Genomic DNA, 13,398 nt, shown 5'->3' with positions numbered 1-13,398 from the left:
TCTATGTCTGGTTCCTACTGCTGGTTTCGATAAAAGACAAAGAATAATACGAAGAAAAGCACGAATTGGCTAGTGTTGATAACGTAACGATAAGACGAAAGTTTTATCCACTTAACATCAAAGGCGCCGCTAATCTCAAACACAGCAGAGATTTCTGATGATCCAATACCAGACAATTTTTACCGAAACAAAGGGAAGTGCCAAGAACACATTGTGCCTGAATTTCTAACCTTAAAATTTTTTGAAGAATTTATGAAACAAAAATTTTGAGGTTTTCTTAGAAGATTCTCTGCATCAAACTTCCATTGGAAATAAACTAAAAACCACTGAAAACTACAAAATATATTCTTACCACCTAAAATAATTCAATATTTTTAATTAAATAAGCAAAATTCTGAAAATAATATTATATATATATATATATATATATATATATATATATATATATATATATATATATATATATATGCTTAAATATTACTCCTTTGACGAAATAATGAAAATTTTGCGAATTAACTTTACAGTACCACAATAAACAATAAACAATAGGATTTTCAACATATTTGCAAAATGTCTACTAAACTAACAAAAATGTGAATATATACACAGGATGTCGCAAAATTTCGAACCATGTTACATTATACCAAGGTGTAAGGTAACAAAATGAAGACAACTTTTTTCTTACTGAAAGTTCGTAGGTAGGTTAAAGTACGTATTATGTTTATAACTATTGATACTAGGTTTAATCTTACGGACACCTTATAATCTAAGGTTATTGGTATAAAATTTTAGAACTTGAAACCTAATAGGTATTGATTAACATTGATTTATTTGAAACAATGTCAATTTCACACTTTGAACTTTAGTCACAACTCATGGTCTAAGGTCATTAGTAGAAAATTTACTCTAGGAAAATCTGATTGTTTAATCTCTGCTTCAAATTTCACATTTTTTGACATCTGAACCTGATAGGTAACCTATTGATGCACTTAATGATTTCCCACCTTGAATACTAGAACGACTTACAGTCTAAGTTTAAAATTTAAAATTAGTTTTCAAATATTAGAAAAAGGAGATTAGTTTTGAGTTTCTTTTTGTTCTTATACTGTTTGTAGACGATCAAAGAAAGCTTGAACAAGACCACTCAAGACTATTTGATGAAAAAGACGTAATTTTTGTCTTGAATTCAATAGCTTCGTTCAAGAAATTTTGTTTCGGTCCTGTCCTAAACTATCAAATTCAAGAGCATTCAATAGCCAATCAGTGCTCGAGTTCAGTGCAGAATAATACAAAACAACTATGATGACGGTGGCTCCTGAGACAGAGCGGTAGTTGTTAAATAAATATCTTTTTATTACTTTTTTCATAATTATCTGATGTTCAAACTGTGCTTATAATAATAAACAAAAGCTAATATCTGGGCTGGAAGATACTGTTAGTATTTTTATTGATAATATACACGATTTATGTAGTTACTTGCATACTTGCATGCCCATAACTATTGTTAAATTTTCAGGCATCGATAGGTATAAGTATTAATTTGAAAATTTAATATACAAGAATATCGGGTACAGATTAAGAAAGAAGAGTTCATCAAATGAAAAATATGTATATCTGACTTTTCTTGCTTTAATAAGACGCTTTGTACTGTTATTAATCTGGGATAATTTAAAAAAAAATAATAATTGCGTACAGATTGACATGCTCGCAAACTGAAGTACCCTGGAAATAATTACATGCTACTCTATTATAAAATATGCAATTATTTTGTTACGGAATTCACATATAGTATTTCAGGAGTTATTTCTTAAGGTAGCAGTTGCTTTCATGCGTGCAGGTTAATTTTACAATGACTTTCCAGCAAGGGCGCCGATTTCTCTGTAATTTTTTTTTGGGAAGGGGCATTCAGATGCAGAAGGTATATATATATGAAGATTTTAAGACAAATTGCACTCAAATTATGCCAAATATTGTATATTCATAAATATAATAGGGGCCCACATGAGTTTTTTTGCGGGGTCGGGCCCCTTGGGCCCCCCAGGATCGGCGCACTTGCTTTCCAGTAACGTACAAATGCGTACACCCAGACATATGCCATATATACGAAATTGAAAAAAAAAACTGAAATCGAGAATGCTATTTAACAGTGTCAGGGCAGGAACATAAAAAAGTACCCACGCTAGAGTACGTCCGTTGGGAGAAGGCGCGTCATCAATGGAGGTGATAGTGCAAGAATCATAAGAATAAGAATAGTGCAACAAACCCTTGACATCGTATTCACTCATTTGAACCCAACTACGGTAACATTAAACTTTTAAACGTAAAATACTGGTTTCCTACATTATACAGGCATGTTCCGACATGGAAATTATTATCCCAAACAATCCTCTTTCATACGCATTCACACATTTTAACAGTATTAGTCAAACAGCATTGCTATTTGTTTGACGGGTTATTCTTAACCAGTACCAAATATGAGATAGGTTTGTAAAGAAAGTCTGATGCAGATTTGGGTAGTAAGTCCAGTGGCTGAAAAAATATATTATCATTGCTTCGTTTGGTTTCTTGTGTTTTTAGGTTTTCTTTAAACAGAGCTCGATGCCATAGCATAAATAATATCAAAAGGCAGTCATTGCCTCGTGATACCATTTTGGGAAACAGTTTAATTTTTTTTCTTTTTGAGTGTGATTCTGCCATCAGTACGCCATTTGAAGAATCAGATTTTTAAGAAGCTTATTAGGCTACAGGGATTTTATACCTAAGCAGCGCTTTACTCTTTTAACTTAAGCTAACCTAACCCGCATTTAATTTAAAAGGAGCAAAATACTTCGAGAAAATTTGAAGGGGGTTGCTACAAAATCAATTGACCTGTTTTCTAAATAATTTAATATACCGATAATCTATGAAATTCCGAATGCCTGCAGAAAGTTAGGAAAGATATGATAATATCATAGCTCTTCATGCGCAGGTCTGAACTAAATTAGTACGCAGTTTCGCTTTCATTTGTTTTCATAGTTCCAATCACTGGTTTAGGACTGCCTCCTATCAACAAGTATATAAAACATGATTCAATACCACTATCATCGTGTAAAAGTTGTTTCAAGACCATTCGGGAATCTTGTTCAAGTCTCTTGAACAATACTCCTTTGAACGTGTAAATTTGAGGCATTAAATGGATTTGTTCAAGCTTTCTTTGATCGTCTAACACATAACATAAATTATTCAACAGTAAAATAAATTATTCATCAATTATTTTTTGATTTCTTTTTGCGTGTCCTAACAGATAAAACAACACTAGAAATACTGCAATATTCTTCTGTGAGAAGGCAAGAACTAACATATTACATAAGTCGCCTTATACAAATGGTTTCCTTCATAAAACGAAATTATTGAATTTCATGTAGTAAATGTATTAATACGTCTGAAAACAGTTTCAACTCAATTGTTAGAAAAAGAACTTAAAATGTATGTATGTGTGTATATTCCAGCTTAACTTTGGAACGCCTAAAGCAATTTCAACCAAACTTGGTACACATTTTACTTATAATCTGCAAAATAATATTGTGGGAGTGCAACTCGTCTTACGCTCCTCTGGGGAAGAGTGGGCAGTGACATAAATGATCGAAAACGAGTAATAATAGTATCGAATCCATAGTTTTCAGATCGCAGAGCTGAATAGTATCTGCAATATTGCTGATGCGTTTAAGTCATACTTCAGTCCGCACTAGCAGACTGAGAGAGTGACGTAAAAATATAGTGTTGAATCCATAGCTTTCGGAGTTGCTAAGACGAATAGTCACATTGTGACACCGTTGAAGTCCCCCATATTTAAACTGTTTGAGACAGAGATTTGTGTGGAGCCCATAGTTTTCACTGTCGCTAAATTGATAGGTTATTTAAGTTCCGATGATATTTAAAGTGAAGTTTAGACAAGAACATGTATGTAAGTTAGTAAATAAGTATAAGAATCGTTCAGTATTTGAGTCTTTTTGGTATCTTCACAGACATCTTATGGTGCCATTCAAAGTTATGTTCTCTTGCTAGATTATTTGATGTAAAAATGTATTGAAAAGTTTTCTTTGGAAACACATATTTTGTCAAAATTATATCTAAAAAAAATACTTACAGATAAACGAAAACATGAGCCCCTTATCTTGATCACTAGTGGGGGAATTTATAGGTCCATTTAATGTAGGCAGAACAAAATTTATTTTCCACAGGAAAACGTAATGTTTGTTGCTGGTTGCTGTGTGAGGTGTACATTTATTGATGTGATTATCTCAGTCATTCAATTACTTTTTATAGCATAAAGTCCGTCAAAGTTATAATACAATTTCATGTTCTGTTCGTTTGTTTATAACGACAATAAACTGTTTGCCCATTTTAATAGCTCCTTTTAAGTTCATTCATTATTTGTGGTTGATGTTTCGGTTTTGGAATTCAACATTTCATACTTGTAAAGTGAATTTCGTTATCTATTACATTTACATCTCCAGCGTAGTCTTTGGCAAAACAAATTGAACTTAAGTCGTTGCTCTTGTAAGAATGCAATAGCTGATGCGATGGTATTCCAAATAGGATAATATTCAACGACGAAACCCAAAAGAGCCAGAAGGCATCCCGATCCTAACAGAAGAAAACTTCCTTTGAGAGAATGGATATTTATTGGTCTTGGTCCAGAAACGTCGTCCATTTTCTTAAACAGAAGGTCTTTAGTTTGATTTGCGTGTAACAATGTCATATGATTATCCCACAACTGAATAATACCTGATTCTACCAATAACTCAATAAGTTTATTGAAGATTTCCGTATATGGTGAGTAGTGTTGGAATAGAAAAACTACGTCTGTAATATAAATGCATTCTTTCAATATTTCTAGAAGCTTAAGCGATTTCTTGTCAATATGTTCAATGCCTGCAAGACTTCCGGAATCTAAATATTCAACAAAAACGCCATAGTTTCCTGAATGTACCTTTTCTACCATATTGCTTCCATTATCAAATACAAAAGATTCTAAAAATTTATTTATTATGCAGAATTCATCCTCAACACCTTCTTCGAGCATTTCATACATGGCTGGGTCGTATGCAGTCCAGAGTAAATTTTTATTTACGAAATCTTTCATTGTTTGAATTCCTCGTTCATACAATGGGAATGAAAGAAAAGACACTAGTTTACTGGAATATGCACAACTGATTGTTAAGAAAACAAATAACATCCACACAACAATGTGACGAATAGAGTAATCTTTTGGTAAGGTGATTCCTAATTGAGCTAATAAGCTGGTCACTGTAAGGAAACATTGCTGGAAACTTGTATATTTGCTTAGGGAACGCGATGGAAACAAAGCTCTCAGGCTATGGGCTATCGAATATAAAACACAAACACAGAATGCCCAGAATACCAAAACTGCGATCCAAACGTGGAGTTGTAATGGTAAAAATATCGTAAAAATTTTGTCTTTCTGAAGGACATGAGGAACCAATAGTGTAAGGCACATTTTTAAGTAAGGCACTGAAAAATCTAGGGGACCAGAACCGTCATATTGGAGCCAACATCCTGATAAAGCTATATCAGCACTTTGACTAAGGATATCTCCTATCATTCCTGTGGCTGATCCATTGTCTAGATACTCGCCCCATTCTTCTTCTGGAAACGTAAATGTCCAAGTGAAATTGTACATTGTTGCCAGTTCTTGTAAGATTAAGAAATCTATTCCAGAATAGTCTGTATCTTTAGAGATATAATCATTTTCGAATATTAGGAAAGGGATATATATGGCAGTTGTTACAATAAGATCTTTACCATTTAAATTGTTAACTTGACCAGAAAAGAACGGTTCATTTTGTTGAAGGTAAGTTTGTTGCCAGATGTTATTTAATAATACTGAATTTGTGTACGTAAAAATATGATATGTCCCTCTTTGTAATCTGGTTTGACTTACAACGTAAAGGTTCGGTATAAATTTTGAATTATCGTCGTTCAGAAAATATTCATGTAATAAGGAATTATTTCTCGTACATGGAACGGCTAGAAAGATTCCACGTCTGAATAGTAAAGTTCTGTGTTTAGCTCCTTCCAGAAAATTTTCCATAGATTCTATGTCTCCAACTAGAAAAATATAAGAATGACAATTCATTTCAATGGCGCTCTGCATAACATTTTCCAGGTTTTCGGAGAACATGTCGTGCCCTAGGTTTGTGTTCACTTGTATATTTATTGTAGCTATGCTGCTGTCATCTATATTAAGAGTGTGGAAACCATGTACAACTTCACAATGTCCAAACACAATTACTGTTTTGCATCGGAATCTACTCAGATATCTTTGGTGCATCACAAACACCATTTCCATGAAAGATAATTCTTGGTCAATCAAGACCATTTTAGACAATTTAAGATCTAAATCTTTTGTCAAAACGTAATGCAAGATAGAAAGTGTAAAGGCGATTGCATGCACTTTCATCTTCTTGAGGATCTGAAAAGTAAAGAAGATTACTTGTAAGTGACATTAACCATTAAGAATACCCTAGTACATTCTTCCTTATAGAACTTCGGCATGCGAGACCCGGGTTCAATTCCCGGCGGGAGCTCATGTGGTTCGGATTCCACGTTAATTAGTAGGTCCCGTCTCATATAGCCTCGTTGCTGAAAGGGACGCTTCACTCAAAATCAACTCAACTCTTCCTTATAGAAAGGTAGGATGTATTAGATGGGGCGTGGTATCACGCCGGGATACACTGTCAAACTACTTGTGGCGTAAGTGCCCGAGTCTCGATGCGTGGTGGTGCTGTAGTGACTTGAGTGACATATTAAGGCGAATTGTTTGTTCAGTTGGTATCAAAGGACGACTTTAATGAGTAATGACATTTTTTGAAGTAAAGATTGCATGTTAGCATCATGTAACGGGTTTTGATTATCATTTTAGGTGATGTAACATGGCTCTCACGAGAATGCTATGTTTCCTCTTAGTGTATTGTTTAGTGATGAGGTTCTGTTCTATATAAACGGTGACGTCAATATACAGAATCACTGTTTTTGTTCAGACAGAAACCCCAGCATGGACAGATGCCTCGAGGATAATTGATGCGGAAAATGTGATGGTATGGTATGAGATATGGAATACTCGTATCATCGGGCCGTTCTTCATCTATGCGGACTTACATAAAGTTGAAGGAACAATAACTTCAGATTCATATTTCTGATGAAATTCTAGCCTAAAATCATATGTGGCTTACTCCCTTTCTATTTGAAATATTGGACCTGAATGCAAAATGGCGGATTTTAAGATAGTCAAATGACACCATCTCGCGCCCTCACTCCACTTACCCAAATCCAAAGTTTCGATATCTTTCCTCAACCTGTTTCAAAAATAAAAGGGAGGTACTGGACTTTTGCCTCCGTCTGTATTTTTTTTTTGTTTTATCAAGATTCACAGCCTTAAAAGTTCAAATAAAGTCATTTAAAGGATAAACTGAAACATATTTTATTCTACCTTCCATTGCTACAAGCGGTAAGAAATACTATTCTCCGAAAAATATGTATTTATTTGGTGACACACAATACACGTATTACATTCTAAAAAAATGATAAAGAACTTCTTTGATAAATTTTATCCATTAGTCTGTAAACAATTCTCAGAAACTTTTTTTTCAGAAGACAATATTAAGGTACGTGGTTACAAAATGCTCTAAAAGGCAAAACAATAATAAAAAAGCTAAACATAAGACAATAATAACAATAATAAATCGTTAAAAAGCGGAAAATAATTTATTACTATTATTTGTAACAAGTTTTGAAGTCGTACCATGCCAAATGCGAGGCGCATCCAGAAAGTAACCTTACCAGGCCAAAGGTGTCCAAACTCATGAGGTCGGCGCTCACGAGTTTGGAACTCACCCTCACTCAACCTCAACCTCATGAAGTGAGCGTGAGGTCAGACTGGTGATGTGAGCGTGAGGTTGGATCAAAGTAGACACCTGGTTCTTCCAACAGCAGGGGAAAGTATATTGTAATTCGAAAACACTGTAGATTGTTTGTTCTCTACACAAAAGCTTCTTTTTCTCTATCTGAAGATAACACCTGCTGTGAAACGACCATAGGTAAACAGGGAGTACCTTGGTCCGCGACTTTTTGTTTTCATTGGCTAACTTGGGATAGAAGTTTTAGTGTCTTTGTCATCAGGTATTTCTTAGAAGCAAGTAGAAGATAATCATGGAATGTCTTGTTTTGTCAGGCACAATGGAGTATTTAGCCTCGAAATCCGGTCAAGAATATTCACCATTTAGTATAATACAATAACCGATTAAATTAAATTGTTTTGTATTTACCTACATTTTTAAAGATGCATTATCGCCAAAACTTATTTGAATATTTTCCTTTGTCCCTTTAACTATAGTTTTCTCTTGTGATTTCGCTTGCCATTGTTTAATAGGGATTTTGTACGCTAAGTCAGTGTTATATTTACGAAATTTCTAGAGGGAAGGGGAATCTTGAATCTTGGGCTAGCAGTTAACCACATAAGAATTGCAGCCCTCCCCCTCCCTCGGCCGAGGAGAGCCCACACTGAGAAAAAAAAGACTAGGATTTCCGTGTGGATACATCGTATTTACGCGGGTGCGCTCCTTAAGTAATGTAATTTCATGTATAAAAGTACAGCAGGTGGGAACACCATGTCAAATCTGGAGTTCGGCGTCGAACTAGACTCGCTGTGATTGGATAATTTTACTCACATGATTGATTTCGTGTTAAAAACTATTACTCTCGTAAGGTAGGGAGTCACAGATTTAGAAAGAACCAAGAGGGGACACTCGTAGGAAGGTAGTAACAACATTATATACCTAAGTTACCACCGTCGGAATGGGTATGGCGTTAATTCTAGATTTGAAATGGTGGTCCCACAATACAAAATTTTCGCTGGACGGTGGTGTAGATCGTACTACTGATGAAACAACATTACTTAATGTGGTGACGCGCGTAATCTGGTAAAAACAGCATTTACATGCCGACTGGATTATGCATTTTTCTCCGTGCATCTCTCCAAATACTTGGGCGCAATTTCCCCCCGAATATACTATTCGCTCCCAAATAGAGTGCTTAAATTCTTAGCGAGATTTCCCCTCCCCAATGAGTTTCCACACTGGTTTGCATGTCGAATACATTGCAGACTACATCACTTAGTAGCCCTTGTCCATTCTTTCTAAACAGGATCAGTCTATACAATATTTTCTTCCACCTTCCGTCATAATTTTATCCTTTGAAGCTACAGAGAATACATTCATTCACCTTCACAGTTGCCGTTCTTAAAAGGAAAATTACAGTATAATTAAAGGTACGATTCTGTCATTTTGAAAGAAAATATGTCCTCCACCCCCCAAAAAAAAGTCTAACGGGTGCAACCAACGCCCTAAACCTAGCCTGTGGCCACCACTGCCTGCTCCAAATAGAAAATAGAATTTACATATTTTCTGGGCGAGTATTTGAGAGACATTATTGCATCTTGATAAGTATATAGAATTTCATATAAATCGACTATTTACTTGGAAATAAAATTCATATAGTTAGCAAGTAATTGCTTTGTATAAATATAACTACGCAGAACATCCATAAATAAATGTTTTGTATTACTAGGGTAAATGTGCCAGTCTTCGACCACTTAACTCATTTTTGTATAATCCTTTAATCGTTGTTCAGAGAGCGGAACAACTTAGGAGGATGCAACTAGCTCACGTGTGTTCCTAAGGCTACGAGTATATTTCATCTATATTTTATCCAAAACGGAGATAGCTTATACTATTCACGTAATATTAGTCGGACGAACATCGATGATTGATTTATTTTTAGTGTTCGACCAGGGCTGGATTTAATGTTTTGCCGCCAGTAGGCCAAAAAGCGTTTGGCGCTCCCCTCCCCACGTCGATGAAGAAAATTTTAACAATACAAAATAATCATATAGAAAAAAACTTATATTATAAATATCTTTGTTTTTGTACAAATTTTAATGCATTTCACTTTATATCCTGTAAAGAAAGATTTGAACTGTTACAAATTCATTTCTTAAGTAAATTTAGAGAGAATGATTAATTTGAGTTTTACAACACCAGCTAGTTCAATAATGCAAGAAATTCGTTTCGAATTTTCGACTGTAGGTAATAGTTTTAATATTGAAACTACCGGGAGTGTCTCTAAAGTGACCAGAATAACTGTTTGGACTGTTGAAATTTATCTAGATAGAGATTGGTAAGGTGGCAGATGTCAAGGGTCACATGCGAAAGAGAACTTAGGGAAAGGGGCGAAGCGCGTTATACGGACCGGCCTCTATGCAAAATGTCTACTGCAAGTAAAGATTAAAATTTCACTTAACTTCGACCAATGATTCAAGCCATAGATTTTCAAAATCAATTATTTCTTGGAGAGCTTCAATTTTATATTATTATTATTATTATTATTATTATTATTATTATTATTATTATTATTATTATTATTATTATTATTATTATTATTATTATTGAACTGTGACTTTTTTGGGGCCGCGGTGGCTCAGTGGTAGGGCGTTCACCTTTAGTGCGTAGGGGCCCGGGTTCGATCTCAGCCCCCGCCAAGTTGACCTTGTGGTGGACAAACATCGTGTGCGTGGGTTTTCTCGGGGCTCTCTCGTTTCTTACCACTATTTCATCCATTATTTCATCATCACCATCTCCTTTGGCCTAACCGGCGTAACCGTGGGACGTTAAACTCAGAGATTTTATTTAGAATGTAGGGTATGAGAGTTGGCAACTATTCTTAGATGCCTAACCAGATTTAAAAACCTACTTCTTGCTAGTTCTTACCTTTTTTTTCTGCAATGTATTGAATCCGCAAGTTGGATTGTACTTCTATCATTTCCGATTTCGGTGGAAAGATAAGCATGGAAACTAAATGTATTCTTGGGATGTTTAATTAGTTGAAAATAAACGCTTATCCCTATTACAGATTTTATTTTATAGTGATCAACATTAGAACAGGACAAGGTTGATTTCTGCCATTTTCAATTTAAATAGAAGATTAACAGTGAATGTGAGAACTTTTCTTGGAAAACTAAATCGATTCATAAAAAACAACACTATCATCCTTTTATAGTTTTTGATCTATGTAGAGACTGAGAGATTTTCAAATAATAGTTGTATTTGGTTTGTAATAAAGAAAAAATTTTAACATACAGTTATTAAAGTTAAATAATAATGCTATTTAAAAATTAGTTAACAGCAAACCAAAACAACATGATATGTAACCAAATGCAGTTGAATTCGTTCCTCTAGTTGTTGCCTTAACTTAGATTTTGGGGAAAATGTTATTCTAGCAACAGTCTAATTTCTATATCACTGAACATTCATCAGGTTTCACATTTTCTGTTGTAGTTCCATTTTATTATCTCCTTTCACTTATGAATAAACAAGCAAAAGAAAAATGGTAAATTTTGTATTATTTCTAGTAAAGCAGGCCCTACAGGAATTACACTAATTTGATTTTTTTTTAAATAAACTAGTTGAACCCGCTCTCTCTACACAGTGGGTGAGCATGAATCTCCTTTTCATTCCTCACGACATCTGTAGATGCCACTTTACAGAGACAAGTGAAAAACGTTTTGATTAACATCGGCAAACGGTACCATAAAGGGCGGATTTTTTCCAATTATTTTTTCAATATCGCGCACCGTTTGCAAGATTTGAGCCTACTTCCGATTGGAGTTTCTAATTCATGTATGGTCAGTGTTTTCTTTCTTCTTGTATGCAGTACATAATAAGCAAATAAATTACATACACAATTAATTATAATGTTAGTAATATATGGTGTTCATTGGGCAAAACACTGCAAACAATAAAGATTCCTCTTAACCTGAAGAAATTGTTATCCTTTGTTTTTATTATTATTTGGCTATAGAAAAAACGCCTGAGAGATATACAACCCCAGTATACAACTATCTTGTGTTGGAAAGTATAACTCATGGGCTATGATGCTTTATTTTTTTTTTTAAAAAAATCAATACGTCTAGTGTACCCCTAAAAAATGTAATAAAGAAATAAGGGACAAGTTTTTTTTGTTAAATATTCAATTAGAACTGCACAATCTACACAAAATTTTCAATCGATCAGTGAAAACGGAGGTTACTAGCACTTGTAGTTTTCGAGATCTAATTGACGAAACAACTGGAGACAAACAATTTTTTGTAGGAGACAAACATATAAACCTAGCACTTTAATATATAGATATTAATTTTTTTTCTTTTTTTTACGTATAAACCTTTCTTGGGTATAGGTTTTCGATTAGTGAAAACTGCATTGAAATATCTCCAACGGTTCTCGAGATAATCGCGTACGGCCATATACATATGTATCTCTCTCTCTCTCTCTCTCTCTCTCTCTCTCTCTCTCTCTCTATATATATATATATATATATATATATATATATATATATATATATATATATGTGTGTGTGTGTGTGTGTGTACAATGCAAGGTGTGATTAAAAAGGTACGGTAAATGTAGCTGCACAGTGCCATCTATGGATGTTGTATCCATTTCTACTAATTAATCCGCCCAGTAGCCTAAACGTTTAGAACAGTCACTGTCGACTTTCAACGACTTGTGACATGTTATTTGTCTTTCAGAGGCAGAATACTGAGGACGTGTTAAGAGTGTCTGTCGCCCGCCAACATTAAGTTTTGTTCTAAGCTGCAGAAAAGTTCCAAGAAGCTCACGAAATCTCAAAATTAGTGTATGACAATGAAGCTGTGGCATTGAAGACTGTATAGAAGTGTTGAGCGATTCAAAAACGGCAAGGAGTCGGCTGAAAACAAGGAACGATGGAGACGTCCTCCGACGTTAAAAACAGATGAAAACGTGCAAAAAGTGGCACAAATGATTTATTCAAACAGGCGAATGACTGTTCGAGAGCTTTTCTAAGAACTAAACATCTCTTATGAGTCCGTGAAAACTACTTTAACCGTTGATTAAATGGGCAAATGGCTTCCGTCTCACCACGAAAACGTCCCATGCCACACCTTACTTTTGATCTGTGTGTTTTGGGCCAAAAAAATATTCCTGTCTGTCCACATTCGCTGTGCACTCCAGATATGGCACCATGCGACTTCTGGCTCCTCCCAAAAGTTAAAACGGTGATTAAAGGAAAACGTTTTGACACCATTGAGAAGGGCAGGACAGAGCAGCTGAAAGCTCTTCCAAAAGAAGATTTCCAGAAATGCTTCCAATCATAGATTCAACGTTGAGATAAGTGCATTGTTAGTCAAGGACAGTAGTTTCAAGGAAACTAAATCAAATTCCATATAAGCTTATTACTTTTTTTGTAATAAAATTAATACTGTATTTTTGATCAGATCTCGTACATGCAGATCAAAATGTGAAC

The 13,398-nt window shown here is 34.6% G+C and overlaps 1 protein-coding gene across 1 annotated transcript; it reads right to left on the bottom strand.

Annotated features, from left to right (window-relative positions):
- Positions 1–4,471: 4,471 nt before the first annotated feature.
- On the bottom strand, positions 4,472–6,382 carry LOC145675429 (putative glutamate receptor). Its single transcript, XM_081745836.1, has one exon. It carries the CDS (start codon positions 6,380–6,382, stop codon positions 4,472–4,474), a length of 1,911 nt encoding a protein of 636 aa, XP_081601962.1.
- Positions 6,383–13,398: the final 7,016 nt, after the last annotated feature.

The sequence above is a fragment of the Thermobia domestica genome, chromosome 18 (genome assembly GCF_964235325.1).
Source record: "Thermobia domestica chromosome 18, izTheDome1.hap1.1, whole genome shotgun sequence".
Classification (NCBI taxonomy): Eukaryota; Metazoa; Arthropoda; class Insecta; order Zygentoma; family Lepismatidae; genus Thermobia; species Thermobia domestica.
The sequence above is the reverse complement of the archived record's forward strand: the minus strand, read 5'-3'. Positions and strand labels throughout refer to the sequence as shown.